Source organism: Callorhinus ursinus, unplaced genomic scaffold (genome assembly GCF_003265705.2).
Source record: "Callorhinus ursinus isolate GAN/ISIS: 27379988/994484 unplaced genomic scaffold, GSC_fseal_2.0 scaffold72, whole genome shotgun sequence".
NCBI lineage: Eukaryota > Metazoa > Chordata > Mammalia > Carnivora > Otariidae > Callorhinus > Callorhinus ursinus.
In genome coordinates this window covers 716,520-732,984 of record NW_027397134.1, presented here as the reverse complement: position 1 = coordinate 732,984, position 16,465 = coordinate 716,520, and the positions used below count along the sequence as shown (strand labels likewise).

Here is a 16,465-nt window from a genome sequence, read left to right as displayed (position 1 = left end):
GAGAGGAATGGGACCCCAGGGGATCAGAGCGGGGGACAGGGTCATTCTGGAGAACCGAGCATGTGCCTGGGTATCTAGATGGGACGGGGGCGTCTTGAACAGCTGGCGATCAGGGTGAGGATACTGCTCCCTAGACAGGACCATGGAAGGACAGAGTGTCCTGGACTTCCTTCATGACTTTGCTTAAGCTAGTTCAAAAATGAAGGTCAGGTTTCTAGGCCATGCCCCTGCCAATAACTTCTCAGTTGACCATCACTGACCACCTGATAAAGCCCAGACTCTCTTGTCCTGCCAACAAGGACCCATGGCCCAGCCCCTGACAACACCCTCAGTCCCTCTTCTTGACACATGGCATCCTTTGTGCTCCAGCCACACTAAACTAGCCATGCAACCTTGCCACTGGACCCCCCATAGGGCTCAACTCAATCATCACCTCCTCTGAGGAGTCTCCCCTAAATGCCCCAGCCTCACCTCGCCTGCAAACATCAAACATTTTAGGGGCACTCCCTGGAGTGTCCCAAAGCCATCCCTCTGCTTGGAAAGAGCCTTAGTCTTTCCCTCACCCAGTGAGATCATATTCTGTCCATCCCTGTATCTCTGGCACCCAGCACAAGGCCTGATGCAAAGCAGACACTGGGTGAAAGCTGAACAGAATCAAGGATAATGATTTTAAATTAACATATCATGGGTGGCACATTCTGTACAGAAAGTCACCAGTCACCCTGCCTATCCTCAAAGGGCTCCCATTCAAAAGTCTTATGTGAACACGAAAAGATGCTCAACATCACGGATCTTCAAGGAAATGCAAATCAAAACCACAGCGGGATGCCACTTCACACCCCTTCAGATGGCTCCCATCAAAACAAAAACAAAAACAACAGAAAATGACCAGTGTTGGCAAGGATGCAGAGAAATTGGAACCCATGTGCACTGTTGGTTGGAATATAAAATGGTACAGCCACTGTGGAGAACAGTGTGGCATTTTCTCAAAAAAAATTAAACACGGGATTACCATATGATCCAGCAATCCCACATCTGGGTATGTACCCCAAAAGAAATGAAAGCAGGGTCTCAAACAGTTAGCTGCACATGCATGTACATAGCAGCATTTTCCACAATAGCCAAAAGGCGGAAGCAACTCAAGTGTCCACTGACAGATGGATAAGCAAAATGCTGTGTATATATACACAATGGGATACCACTCATCCTTAAAAGGAAGGAGGTTCTGACACAGGCTAAAATGTGGATGAATCTTGAGGAATTCTGCTAAGTGCAATCAGCCAGACACAAAAGGACAAGTACTGTGTGATTCTACTTATATGAGGTAAAGCCATCCACTTCATAGAGACAGAAAGTGGAATGGTGGTCACCAGGGACTGGAGGAGACGGGAGAATGGGGAGTCCATGTTTAATGGGGGCAGAGTTTCAGTTTTAGGAGATGACAGAGGTGCTGGAGACGGATGGTGGTGATGGTTGCACAACATAATGAATGCTCAGTCCCACTGAAATGTACATTTAAAAATGGTTAAGATGATAAATTTGATGCTGTGTGTACCGTGCCACAATAGTCAAAAAAAAAAAAAATAGCCCTGCGTGCAGAATCTGAGATCCCAAGTTCAAATCCCAGCTCCACCAGTACCTGGCTGGGCGGTGATGACCTCAGTTGCCTCTGCTATAAAATGGGGATAATCCCCAGAATAAGAAGACTTTATCTTTTGAGGTCTATTTCAGATGAAGCATCTGAAATTTTTCACATTGTGCCGATTTTGCGATGAGAGTTTGCGCATATGTGGTAAAAGGCACGTGCTATTTTTGTTCGAGGAACACAAAGTATCCAGCAGGTGCCCACCAAATGAGTGTGCATTATTGGGAAAGAGTCCTGGTGGGGTACCACGTATTTGGCACACAGGGGACCTCAGCAGGGCCCCTTTTCACACCCTGACAATGAATTCTCTCTGCTGCCATCTAGCGTCTGAGGACAATATTGACCTCTCCCAGCTGTCAAACTTGTCTTCTTCAATCCTGAGGTCTTAACTGCTTTGCACACAGAGGCTGACAGTTTGCCCACCCAAGCACGTGTTCATGTATAATTCATGGGGCATCACGTTGCCTGGCAAATGAATATTTATCAGCTTTTTCATAAGAAGCAGGGTGGTGTTTCCTTTTGTTGCTACCAAAATTCTATGCTGTAGCAAATGAAATTTGTGAGCAAATAAAAAGAGAATGAGAAGAAGCGAAAAACTCCCAGCCAAGTCCATTCCACTTGTAATTTTCCATTTTCCAAGGCCCTCCAGCATGTGTGTGGAGGTGGTTTCGGTTTGGCTACAACAGGACTGCTGCATCGTCCAGAATAGCATCCTACCATATGCTCTACCTATTGCCCCCGCAGAAAACTCCCCCACACCCCACCTCGGTGCTGTTTTCAACTGCAGAAGAGCCCAAGACCTTTTCCATGGCCCCATTCCAGATGCTCGAAACGCAGATCAAGTTTGGGTTGACCAAGGGCAAGGAACCCCACATGAAGATTGGTACAGACTGGCTGGTGGCATCAAGCCAAGCAGTTTCAGGACTTCCTAAAGGGGCTGCCACCAAGGGAGGGGATTTCCCTGCACCACACCAGTCAGGTCTGATGTCCCCTCCCCAGGGCTACGTCGAAGGTGCTGCCTTGTCCGCAGGAGGGGACCTGTACCCTGATCCCTACTGCAGTGAAAAGCCATAAAGGACCTAAGACTTGTGACTCCGTTTACTCTTCTCGCCTCGTGACTCTCCGATTGAGGATTCCAGTGCTGATGATTTCAGACACACGTGGGCACACTCCCCTGGAGGTGGAGTCTCAATGTGGTTGTGAACATGGGGTCTGGGTGGCTCGGTTGCCATCCCTCTGGCCTTGCAAGAGGATGCCAATGCCAGTACTGACATTCAGGCTGATGATGGTAGTTCACGTACACTGAGACCTTACGATGCAGCAGTGTCAAGCCCATGAACTCCTCCCCTGCATGTAATCCTCTAAACCCCTTCTGGAGGGAGGCATTATTGTCGTGCCCACTTTACAGAGGAGAAGACTGAGGCAGAAAGATGCCATAGCTCGCTTACATTCACGCAGCCCCAGCCGGGAGCCAACGGCAGCTGTTGGACCCTGGAGCCCTGCTCTTCTCAGCCACCCTCCCTGGAAAGCAACAAACTTGGGTTCACGGACAAAACCCACAAATGCTTGGCTGTGTGGCCTCAGGGGAGGCCATTCATCTCCTTGTGCTTCCATTTTCTCATCTGTAAGAGGGATGCAATGGCTCTCGGTTTGCAAAGCTGTCGGGAGGATGCAGGGCTTTGCAAATTCTAAAGGGCTCTGTGATCATCGACAGACCAGTGGCCATTCTAGGCAGAAATATCTACCGATGGTTTGACACTGGGATAAAGACAAGGTTCCGCCATAGGAGTTTATGGTGGAGTTGGAGAAAGAAGACACACGGGGGCAGAAATACAAGGTTAGGCATTTGTATTCATTCACTCATTCATTCATTCATTCATTCAACGGACAATTTATTGAGCCCTTTTGCTATAAGCCAGAAAACACAGAGGAAATGTACATAATTTCAGAGAAGGGAAGTGCTACACACACATCAGGACAGGATGATGTGAGGAGCTCTGAGCCAGCAACTGAATAGAAAGATGACACCAGCCACAACAAAATTGGGGAGGCGGGTTCCAGGCAGAGGGAACAGTTAGTGCAAAGGCCCTGAGGAAGCTTTCACGGTGATGCTTTAAGACGGGTGCTCCGGGTCTCCGATCCCCACTGGTCCAGATGCCCCGCCCCGGGGGGGCAATCCCCTCTGGAACAGAAGACACCCAGGGCCTCCACCCCCTCTTGTCCCACATACCTTCCTCTCGTCTATTCCCTCCGAGGCCAACGTAAGCTTCTTCATGAGGAGAGGGTCCAGCACCTGGAATCGCCGGCGAAACTGAGCGAGCCCCATGTGGTCAGCGTAGCCTGGGGGGAAGGGAGAGGAGGTGAGGGCGGGGCCGGAGCAAGCCGAAGAACAAGAAGTCCAAGTGAGAAGACCAGCCCGGGGCCTGGACTCGGAGGCAGCCCCTGCCCTGCTCCCCGCCTGCAGTGAACTTGCTGGGTGGACCCACTTCCTGGGGCCTGTTTCCCCACTTGTCAACTTAAGCGATTGGGTTCAATCAGCATTTCCCAAACGTGTTCCCCAGAACACAAACCCTATAAAATTCTCCCCTGAACGTTTGAAAAACAGCACTTTCACCTGCCCTCTGGAGGTTCACACCGTGTACCAGCAGCATCAATGCCAAAAGGCTCCTTGGACCACCGCAGGGAAGATGCCAGATTGGCTTTGCTTAAAACCTGTTGGACCATGGGAAAAAATTTTTTTGGTCCAACATTTATGACCACCCCACAGGCTGCATGTGGGAAATGCTGCATTGGATATTTTCAAGGGTTTTTAAAAAAGCTAGCACGTAGGATGGACAAGGGTGTACCCTTCTGTGGGGCGACCAGGCAGAGACATGTGGAAAGCTCCCAAGAGAAGGTGACGTTAGAGCAGGCCTCCAAAGGAGCCGTAAGAGTTTGCCACAGGATTGGGTGTGGAAGGGATATCTTGGCAGAGGGAACCAGAGAGGGGAAACCCAAGGCTGGCTCCTTAGTCATGGCAGAAACCAGCATTTACTTAGCACTTCTGTGTACCAGATGCTCGGTTAACAACTTCCTTGTGTTACAGACACTCAGGGACCTCCAGCATTGGACCCATTTTATAGATGTGGAAATTGAGGCCCAGAGAGTTCAAGTCACCTAGCCCAAAGTGGCAAGGACAGTAACTCCCCCAGCTGGGATTCAGACCCAGACAGTAACGGTAACTAATCCAGTGGAGAGTAGCCAACAATGAGGTCCTAGACGAGCACGGACCAGATCCCAAAGGAAACTGAAGTCAAGTTCCAAGCCTCAAGGTTTGGACTTGGTCCTGGATGCAAGGGGCATGGTAGACCCTCAGTTGGCTCAAAAAGACCCCTCCACTGGCTGGATGGGAGAAGGTGTGGAAGGTCTGGTAAAATCTGACTCCACTTTGAGACTTCACAGGAAGCCAAATGCATGAACCATGAGGCAGAGTGATGGTGGTGGGTTCGTGCGGTGAATCCAGGAAGCCTCCCTGGGTGAAGACGTCTTAGGCCAGGTTCACAGGATGCTGACCACACAGAGACAGAGGCTGGGAGATTACAAGCGTGCCCTTTCGGGTCAGACTGATCTGGGCTCCCATCCCATTTCGGCCCTTATTAGCCCTCTGACTTTTCATGAATGACCCCATCTCTTTGAAAATTCAAGCTCTTCACCTGTCAGCTGAGAATAACAAGATCTGGTCACAGTGTTGCTATAAGGATTGAATCTGATGATGGATGTGTATAAGATGCTAACATGCGGTGAGGTTTTCCCACATCCGGGCAACTTTTCTGTTAGTCTCTTACTGACTCATCAAACAGCTCATCAGCTCCCTGAGACCTGAGCTGTTAGGGCAGAGGAAAGAAGCATGATTGAGGGACTTGCCCGGTGTTGGCCAACAGCCAAGCCCAGGCCGACCGGCTCCAGGGTCAGAGCCACGCCCACCAGGCTGCACAATGTGTAATGTTTAATGCGCATCTGCTATATGCCAGGAGCTGTGCTAAGGGCTTGGTAAGAATGACATCAGTCATTCTATGTCTTGACACAGTGCTAGCACGTTGGAGGCACTCAATACCCTGCACATATGTGCGCACGTGGGTATACGCACAGATGTGCACAAATTCAAAATCATAAATATTTGATAGGTGTGTGTATCCACGTGTGCGCACATGTATTTCTTACATGGTGTAAGAGACACAGGAGCCACTTGGAACAGAAAAAATTGAGGAACTGACCAGGCCTGGGAGGCAGAAAGTGGAAAGTTCTACCATGAGACATCAAATCTTTACTTGGTTGGAAAACTTCGTCCTGCCCCAGGCAACTGCACTGAGAATGCAGAGGGCAGACACCACAGTGAGAACCCCAGGCTGAGGATGCACACGGGGGCTCTAACGGGGTAGTCCAGAGTATCTGCAAAGGCCCAGCGCCTCCTGCCAGCCAGCCAGCTGAGCAGAATCGATCGGCCACCACTGTGGCCATTCTGCTCTTCCCCTGCGACATTATCTGTCACCCCTTGCCCGTGGTTATGCAAGCAGGAGGAAAAATCAATGAGATGCTCCGAAGAGTGAGGGTCTCTTCTTTGCTTCCAGTTGCTTCCAGCTTCTCTGTCAAATTCCTGGTGCTCCAGGTGCTGGCTCTTAACGGGGTGGGGGAGGACACAAGGCCACGGCCACAGGCCAGGCGCCAGTGACCACAAAGAAGTTCAACGAACAGGTGCCCACCTCGCCAGCCTCCCCACCAGCCCCAGCCACCCCATCCTCTGCAGAGACAATGACCATGCCTGAGCCCTTTCTAATGTCAGGGAGGGGAATCCACGTGGTGGCCTCTGGGGTCTGAGAGGCAGAAAGGAATCAGAAGGATTCGGAGCCAACTCAGCATCTAAGATGAGCTATGTGGAAATCTTGGGCACATGCTTGCTTTCTAAAATATAGACCTGAAGACTTATTCCTCTGATTCAACTCCAGTCTTCCCCCTGCCACCCTCTTTATCTCCTCAGCTTGACCCACTGAAAACCAAACCTCCAAAAGCGGACGGCCCGCCTCATCAGCCACAACTGCCCTGTGCATCTTTAAAACCCCCAGTCCCCGAAATCCCCGAAAACCCAGGCTCTCCCCTGCCTCTGGGCTTTTGCACATGCTGATCCGTCTGCCTCCCAGACTTGAGCCGCTTACTTTGTATCCTGACCCAAGTAAGACGTTACCTCCTCCCGGAGGTTTGCCCTAGTCTCCCCAGGGAGAGCACGGAGCTCCCGCCTCTCTATGCATCTGGTACTTCCTGCATCCCCGGGTGACGACGTACGCCCCTGTTACGCGTTCCCACCTGAGCTCCCAAATCAGGCTGAGCATCTTAAGACCAAGGTATTGCTCACTGTGGGAATCCCACTCACCATCCCAGGGTAGAAATTCCCTGGACATCTGCTGTTGAATGGAAGGTGAGCCAGACACAGCCCTAGCTTTCCAGGAGTGCACATGTCATTCAGGAGATAAGACGGGCTTTAACTCTGCCCTGTCCAACCACTGCACGACCCTGAGCATGTCCTAACACCTCTCGGAGCTTCCGTTTTCCCAACTGTAATCATAGCTTCCCTTCCATGGGCTCACTATTTTACAGAATAAAACGAGATGCTGCGTGGAACGCTCAGGCACGTAGCTGGTGCTCCCGTCCCTTTGTTGCTACCAGCTGGCGGGCATGTCAAGGACTTAAGACACAAGGTGCTCGCTCCCTGGCTGTCTCTTACCTGTCCTGTGCAGACGCAGTGCCTCCAGGATGTGGGACCCCGCAAGCTGCACCCTCAATGCCGGGATGTCCAAGGACAGAGGCCCGCCTGTCCCCGGCTTATCTCCTCCGGGCTGCGCTGGGGTCAGAGACCCCTGCCTGCCCCTGCTCTTCATCGCGGGGCCCGGCACAAGGCAGTGGATGAAGTGTATCTGAGACCGTCTGATCATGCTGGTCAGCGCATCCTAGGACCAAGAGGAGACGGACGGGGTCAAGGTCCACTGCCCTGGGGTGAGACGGACAGTGATGCTCCCCAAACGTACACTCAAGCCTAGCCTGGGCATCTCTGGGGGTCCCCAAGTCCTATACCAAGGACTGCCTACCTACAGCCTGATTCGCACTCAAGAGAAAAAGGGGAACTTCATAACAGCCCTTGTAACCGATGGGGAGACTGAGGGCAAGCCGGAGGGCCCCAGGTCACACAGACCCCTCGCAGAAGAGGCGGGCTAGAACCCAGGACCCAGGCCTATAGGCTTTTCTGGTACAATATGCTATGAGATTTTCTTTTTTCAAAACTTGCCTTTCCCATGTCCCACCTTCTGGACTCAGCCTGACCGCTGACCAATCACAGAGTTCTCATTTGTTACTGATGTGTCTCGGTGACCTATTTCCAGCCAGTGCTAGATCCCGCTGCCTTCCCCCAACAAGAGCCTCGTGCTGAAAATGAGGCACTGGAGAGCTGAGGAAGCTCAGGCGGGGCTGGTTTGGCTGTGATATTTGTCACCCGGGTCAAGAGGGTATTCGTGGATCCTGGGACCTTGCCACGGCTGCTCAAGGCAACATGGAGGAGCCCAGCCTTTGGCCTCAGATTTGGATAGATCAGGGACGGGATGGTGGGCGTTTCTATGCTGCTCCGAGCCTCAGCTCCCTCCTTTGTGGAGCGCAGGGTGAGACCTGCCTCTCCAGGCTTGCTGGGGAGGTGAGATGATGCGGGCTGATACTCATCCCGGAGGAGGGCGGGGAGCCGGGCAGTGGAGGCCGCGGCGCTCACCATCTGTAGCTTGATCTGGGAGCACGGGGCTTTCCTCTTCACGGCGGCAAAGCTGCTGGCAAACGCCCTCCTCACTGCGCAGCTCCTCTGCAAGGCCTGCTGGGTAGTGCCCTCCAGGCCGGCCACGGCCTGGCACACGGGGGGCAGCTTGGCCCGGGCCTGGAACAGGCTCCTCACCTCCTCCCTGGCAGGGAGGACGGGAAAGAGAGAGGGACTTTAGGGGCTCATGGGGGAATAGGCCCACCTCGCTTCTGGCGAACCTGCTTCCTGAACCCTCCCCTTGAAACACACCTCCTAGCTGCTACACTTTAATCCACAGTCCCTTTGCTCTGTGGCAAACGCCAGCTTCTTTCTCCAGGCCTCTCCCTCCCCTGATTTTCGAGTAGCAAGAGCAGCGAGACCTACTGGATATCCTCGTCACTGACGGACCTGCAGGAATCCCACTGAGCCTGCACTTTCTTAGGGGGCAAAACCACCTTGGTTCTCCCTAGAACAGGCCCAGCACATAGTAGGTCCCTGGATCTGGCACATAGTAGGTGCTTAGACTATACGGTTCATGCAAGAATGAACAACTCACGGGCTGAAGAGGCAGTTTCTGGCCCTGCAAGATAGCATCAGTGAAATGCCTGGCCTGATGCCCAGCGGCAGACAGGGCCTTCCCTCGGCACCCCGGTAATGCACAGCTGTAGGGCCAGGGCTCCGTGTCTGTTCTGAGGAATCTGAGCTGCCTTGCCTTCTTGTTTGGGCCCAATAAGGACGAAGAAGGCCGGGAAGACCCTGCGGTGCCCTTGAATGGGGCTGGGACACAGAGAAGGCTTCATGCCTCCTGGGTCCCATCGGCCCCCTCCCCCTCCAGTGAAAGCATGCAAGCAATTTCCATCACTCTCTGTAATCCAGGCCGCCCTGCTATCTACCTCCTTCTATGCCTCACCAGACTATCCAAACTATTAAGGATCGTTGTCCCGACGATCCAAAGGTATTTAAAGTGGTTAAATGCCGGGTAGAGCACAAAGATTCACAGCGGCTTGACTACACTGGTATTGAAATAAAAAGCTGGGGAGGATCTGGGGAAGCCCCCCACACCAGAAGCAGGAGCTCTGAGAGGAGAGGTCAGGGCCATGGGGGAGGTGGGCAACACTCCCTGGTACAGGGAGAAGAGCTGTGCCCATAGCCCTGATCCCCATACGTGGACTGCCCCAGCTCTGGGCTGGGTAGATCTGACTTGGCGGTTTTCAGTGGGAGGTGTGCCCTTGGGCAGGTCATGTTCGCTTTGGGTCTCAGCTTGATATATATGGAACAGAAGGGTTGGACCAAAGCAGTGAAACTTGTGTGTACATAGGCACCTTCAGGGAAGCCTATGGACAAAGCAAGTCCCCAAAGAGATCAGGTGGGATCCAGAAATTGGAATGTTAGACCAGCAGTGAATCTGGTGAATCTGGCACTCCTGAGGGTAAAACTACACATTTAAAACAGCACCGTTTGGGCGCCTGGGTGGCTCAGATGGTTAAGCGTCCGCCTTCGGCTCAGGTCATGATCCCAGGGTCCTGGGATGGAGCCCTGCATCAGGCTCCCTGCTCCTTGGGAGCCTGCTTCCCCCTCTGCCTCTCTCTCTCTCTCTCTCTCTCTCTGTCTCTCATGAATAAATAAATAAAATCTTTAAAAAAAATAGCACCGTTTGCTCTCAAAAATCACCAATGCTTGGCTCTCAAGCACGCAAGACATCCTAATGGAATTTACCCTCAAACCTGCGGTGTTCTTTCACTTCCATGGGCCACGACCTTACACATGCTGTTCCTTCTTCCCTGAATGTCCCTCACTCACCAGAGCATCGGGTCAACAAGGCTTGGCCTCCCCTTTCCCTGCCCCTCCACCTCTTGCCCAGGGGACTGGAGCCATGGGACGTTAGAGCCAAAGGATGCATGAGGCCACAGGTGTGCACCGAGGGCCTGCTATGAACCAGGCTCCATCATAAGCCGTCCACTACGTTATGCCACCAAAGCCTCACAGCAAACACGGAAGCCTGGCCCCGTCATTCCCACTTCCCCGAATGTGAAACTGAGGCCCACATCACACAGCTTAAAAGCGGTGAAAGGAGAAACTGAACATTTGCCTGACTCTAAAGCTGCGCAGTATCCACCCAATCTTGCAACCTGGTCCAACACATTTATTTTACGGTGAAGGAAGCCAAACAAGCCAACAAAACCAAAGGAGAGAAAGAGACTGCCCACAGTCACCCAGGTGAGAAGGGGCAGGGCTGGAACTTGACTCAGGTCCCCTGGCTCTCCATGCTCTCCTCCCTGTGCTCATGGACCTTCCTTCAGCCCCACCCCCCAGCTGGATCTCTGAACTTTCAGGAGCTGTGTACCCTTGAGCCCTCCTGCATACGGGCTTTCCTATCGACTCGGACCATCGTGTGCCGAGAACTTCGGCAAGGACCACGTACGTAGACCCAAGTGGATCCCGGTCCTGCCACTCTTTTGTTGTGTGATCAAAGGAGGGCCACTTCACCAACTGGGGCCTCAGTTCTCCCATCTGTGAAATGGGGCTAAGGAGGCGGTTTTGTTGTAAGGATTAGCAAGATACTTACAGAACGTTTATCCTGATGTCGGGCACACTGCCATGGGTGGTCAGTAAGTGTCTCCTCCCCCTTCCCACGCCCCCCAGCACCTCCCTGGTGCTCTCGGCTTCTCTCTGGTGTCCTAGCTCTGCCCCTGCACAGTTCCAGCAGCGAAGCGGGGAGGATCAGCGCACACACCCACAGAAGCATTTTCCTGGAGCTGTGGCCCACAAGCCGCGCTTGCTGCTAGCACTTTCTGAGCAGAGCCATCAGGGAAGGCCGTTTGCTTTTTTTTTTTTATAGCACAAAATGTTACCGCTTTTGTTTTATGACCCCCTAGTCCTAGGACGTCCATAAAATCGTTCCAGTCACATCATCCTCCAGATACTTAATGAAAGGCAAGCAGCCAAAGTGAAGAAGTCTTGGCTTTTTGGCGTTTGTGCTGCACTGACCCCAGGGAGCCGTCGGATCTGAGGGATGGGGCTGCTGGACGGACCATCCCTCGCTGAGTTATTGGGATGGCGTGGCCCCGCTGGGGAGGCCAGTCCCTACCCCAGGCCAGGCTCACCTTTTTGACTGCTGCAGCACCTGGGGGGCGTCCAGGGCTGAGAGGTTGGGCTTGGCTCTGTGGAGCCAGCCTGTGAGGTCGTAACGCACGGGGTCCTGCCCCAGCTGGTGGAAGATCTCAAACTGGAGGGGCTGCTCACAGGACCGGAGGGCAGAGGTCCCTGAAAGCGAACAAAGCACGTAAGTGTTGGGGTACGGGGGGGGGACACTCCATAATCGCTTGGCATCACCAAAAACACACTTTTTCCACTTAAATATGTTTCCAGAGATCCAAAGCTAACAGTTCTGGGCACCTGCCTCTGTTCCCTGCATGCATGTCTGAGCATCATTTCCAACAAAGAATCAATTCCTCCTTGCTTTCTTAAACACAGGATACCTGTTTTCTCCACATACCATCAGTGCATACGATCTTCAAGATTTTTGCCATACCCAAGTACCACCTGGGTTGTTACTTACTTAATATTTTTGTAAATTGACAAACATTTATAAACAGGTAAGATCCATTTATAAAGAAGCGTGGCATGACGGGTTGGGTGTGCATGCTGTATTTTCCGATACTCGTGGAAATAAATACACTGTCATTAAATATTTTGCAAATATTTGTGTGCCACCAAAAATCGTCTTGAATGGTACCATCCAAATAAATGCACAACATAGGGGCACCTGGGTGGCTCAGTCAGTTAAGCGTCTGCCTTCAGCTCAGGTCATGATCTCAGGGTCCTGGGATCCAGCCCCACGTCAGGCTCCCTGCTCAGCACAGAGTCGGCTTCTCTGTCCCTCCCCCTGCTCGTGGTCTGCGAGGGACATGGGTCCTGCCATGTGTGTGGCTTCTTGGAGGTCCTTTGTGGTCAATACCCAGGGCTGACCGAAGTTACCAGCAAGGGACACTTCTGGTGAAGTAAAGTATCCCTTCATCCAGCGCTTCCATGAGGCCTTTGGAACCTGCAGTCCCCGTCCTCAAAGGGCCACCTTCCAGAAAAGCAAGGTGACGAAGCGGCCGCCTGCCTTGGCACGTCCGTCCACGCTGCCCGCACGATGTCTGAGCTGCTTGCATGGCCGCCTCCCCGCCCTGAATTAGAAGTGGCTTGAGGGAGTGACCATGTTCCCGCATCATTATGTCTCACAGCCAGCACAGGGCTGGGCTCTGAATGAGGACCCCAAGAGCATTTGGGGAGGGGGGGCCAAAGGCAAGAGAGAAGAAAGGACATCCACGTGGGCTAAGCCCCAGCCGGCCTCTGCTGGACACACGGCCATGCATGAGGTCCCCTGATCCCGCTCTGGTCTGTGAAGTGAGCCTCCGTGGGCTGGTTTTCTAGAAGGTGACACTGGGCTTCAGAGATGAGCCTGCTTGATGAGCTTCAGAGATGAGCTGAAGTGGCATAGCACACAGGGACAGAGCTGGGATGGGCACACAGGTCTGCCGACCCGAAGCCTGTGTTCATCCCCAGTGGCGGCCCGATACAGGGAGCCGTCCCATTTCCCAGGAACAGCCCAGGGAGACCACTCCCAGGCTCCCAGGCGGTCTGCTTGGCCCTCTCGCGCTCCCCTTTCTTCGGGAGGTGGTTTCAACCACAATTTGGTTCATCCAAGCATTTCACGGACAACGTTTGCTCTCAGGAGCCCCATGGAAACAGCTCGAAGACAGAGCCTGACCCCGTATTCCTCTCTTGTGACTCTGCACCATCACCTCTCCCCAGGAGCCTGACATTCCCAGACGGGGGTAGGGGCTTCTGGGGCCCCTGTGCCCCAGCAACCCCCCTCTACGTCTGCCCTGCCGATGCCTGTCGCCTGACTGTCCACTGGGCCTGGGTCCCTCGGGAGCGGCCCACTGGCCCAGCAAAGACACTTAGCGGAGAGGTAACAGCAAGCACTGGGGTCGCCAGAAAGCCCCTCATGTTCTGCCTGATGGAATATTCTCATTAACTCAGAGCTAATCAGAAAGCCCTAGAGACAAAAGATCTTTTTTTTTTAACCAAAACATCTGAATTAATGGGTCTCTCCCTGTCAGGCCAAGACAAAGGCTATCACGGTCTCTCTCCTGGGAACGGACAGCATCAGAGCATCCCGCTCGGGGTGTCTGGGATTGGCAGCTCGGGCCTCACAGGAGAGGAAGAGGGAGCCACGGATCTCGCCGGACCCCCTCCTGCCCCAACCACGCCCTCCCTGATGCCTTCTCCTTCTGAGCCTCCTCTGTGTCATTTGCCTAAAAGTCAGGATCCAGGAAACATTCCGCCCAAGAAATCCATTTCGTTTGATTCTGGATCATGGGGTTTTCCCATATTCATCTATTCTGTATCAAGGATACAGACCAGAGCATTGTGGGGCAGAAGAGGGGGCAGCCAGCCCTGCCCTCACGAGCGGATGTTCCCGTGAGGACACACACGTGCCGTCCGGCGTGAGGGCTGCAGGGGAGGCGGGAAAAGCAGGAGGAAGGGAGAAAGGGGTGCGGGCCAGGAGAAGTCATTATTTTTCACGAGGTGGTCGGGCAGGCCCCGAGACCCAAAGGAGGTGAGGGAGCCGGTCATGCGGAAACAGGGTGGAGGAGCATTCCAGGCAGAGGGAACTGCCAGTGTGAGGGCCCTGAGGCGGGAGCATGCTCAGTGGGTTTGAGGAGTGGCCAAGAGAGCAGTGTGACTGGAACAGAGCGAGGGAGGAGACAGGAAGGGCAAATGGCAGACGACCACAGAGGCCTAGCTGTGCCCAGGCACAGGGGAGAGAGCAGAGGAGACAGAGCCGTGCCCGGCGCCCTCCACGGTCACACAGGGCGGGACGGGGGAGAGGCAAGTGGATAACCAAACGTTCCAGAGCCCGGAGAGGCCCCTGAAGGAAATAACCAGGGAGTCAGGATGGGTCCACGGGGCTGCAGAGGGGACAGGTTCAGACAGGGGTCCGCAGGGTCTCTGAGGAGGAGCCCTCCGCGCACCAAGGTGAGGGAGGAGGACTCGGACGTGCGTCCACACATTAGCTCATCCATCCACACACGAGCCCCCTGAGGGAGCTGTTACCATTACTACCACTTTACAGATAGGGGAGGTGACTTCCCAGAAGCCACGGGCCTTGCACTTAAGCAGTGGGACTGGGATGCAGCCCGGATCTCTGGGGTCCAAAGCCTGGGTAAGCTTTTCATAGCTCTGTCTCCTGGCGTTGAGTGGATCTGAGGGACGCTCTTCCTCCGCCCCACAAGGCCACTCCCACGCCCCGGGGTCATGCTCTGAATACAGGGTCCACGTTCAGAGCCCAGAGAAGGGTGGCGGGTCTGCGTGGCCTGTGCAGAGAGGACTCCCAGGCTCGGCACTGGCTCTGTTCTCAGGTGCCTCCAGGGCCGATAAGCCACCTGGCTTCTCAGGGACCCCACTGTGGGTGGGGTGCAGTAGAATCCACAATCCGAGGCTCAGACTAAGAGCTCCACTAAGAGCCATTCTCTCTGCCCCTCCCTCGTCGTTCACCAGCTGGCTAAGAGGCAGATGTATTTCAGAGAACAGAGGTGATCATGGCCAGGAGCCCACCAGGCATGAGGACCCTGCAGGGTGAGGGCAGTCCAGGGCTGCATCGTGACCTGCCTGGGCCCTCGGCCCTTCTGCCTTCATGGGCCCCTTCTACTGTTCAAACATGTATGGATTAAAAGTTATATTTCATGACCATATTGGTATCTGGACAAACAATATTAGTAATACATAAGTATACTCTATTAGTCTGCCATGGCTGCCATAGCTGGGGGTCCCCTAGCTTGGGGGGGGGGGCACTTAAACAACAGAAATGTATTTTCTTAAAGTTCTGGAGGCTGGAAGTTCAAGGTCAAGGTGTGGGCAGGGTTGGTTTCCTGTGAGGCCTGCCTCCTGGGCTTGGAGCTGGCTGCCTTCTCCCCGCCTTTTGCTCTGCGCACGTCTGAGTCCTGATGTCTTCTGGTAAAGGACACCAGTCGTATGAAATTAAGACGTGCCGCAATGACCTCCTAACCTTAATGACCATGCTAAAGACCCTCTCTCCAAATACAAACACAGTCACATTCTGAACTTCTGGAGGCCAGGACTGCAACATGTGGATTTGAGGTGGGATCCAAGTCAGCCCAGAACATTCATACATACATACGTATAAACATCCATATGCACGTACATATATAGACAGGTATACATATGTATCGTATTTGACCTGAAAGTTTTTTTTTTTCCTGCTTGTAACAGAAAATAAAACAGTTGCATGGGCCCCTAAAAGTGCTGGGCGTGGCGAAGTTGGCCTTGGGCCAGCCACTGCAGGGCCAAATCCTCTGGGACTAATTTGGGTACCGGTGCCCTGAGCTGGCTCCAGGGAAAGCGACCAGAACCCTCGGACGCTGCCACTGCTTCTGCTCCGAAAATCTGGTCCTGATGCAAGAGCAGGAAGGCCCTGTGAACGTCCTGGACAGAGGCCTCGGCGGGTCCCTTAGGGGTACAGACTTATGCTATCGCCAGCCCAGCGGACAGCAGCAAAGAGAGCCATCACACGTCTTTCTCCACATCTTCTCCCAGTTTCCCGTACTACTCCAGGTGGACGTTCGCCCCAAATATTCCATCGAAATGGCACTCATCTCGGTTGCCAATGACCTCTACGTGTCCAAATCAATGGCTACTTCTCAGCCACACCTCATCTGAGAGGTCAGGGAGGCCAGTACCCTCTCTCCGCTTGTGGCTTCCTTCCTACCCCCCCGGCTGCCCCTCCTCGGTTGCATTTCCTGGTCACCGGCCTCATCCCTGGGCCTTGACATTGGAATGTCCCGGGGCTGACCACTGGGCCATTGTCTCTGCCAACCTGGATTCCCTAAGTGATCTCAACCAGAACTGTGGGCCCCAACCTTCTCACAGATTTCCTCATTTCATCATCCATCTCTTCTGCTGGAATGTCAGCCCCACGGAGGCAGAGATATTTGTCTTGGTCG

At 53.6% G+C, this 16,465-nt stretch overlaps 1 protein-coding gene across 3 annotated transcripts in view; it reads right to left on the bottom strand.

Annotated features, from left to right (window-relative positions):
* MYO18B (myosin XVIIIB) overlaps positions 1–16,465 on the bottom strand; it is a 264,944-nt gene that overhangs the window by 169,826 nt on the left and 78,653 nt on the right. For all 3 annotated transcript variants that reach the window (XM_073886782.1, XM_073886784.1, XM_073886783.1), the window contains exons 18-21: positions 11,555–11,714; positions 8,430–8,613; positions 7,401–7,623; positions 3,876–3,985 (exon numbers count right to left, since the gene is read on the bottom strand). In XM_073886782.1, coding sequence (XP_073742883.1) covers positions 3,876–3,985; positions 7,401–7,623; positions 8,430–8,613; positions 11,555–11,714 — 677 coding nt within the window. The remainder of the gene's footprint in view (positions 1–3,875; positions 3,986–7,400; positions 7,624–8,429; positions 8,614–11,554; positions 11,715–16,465) is intronic.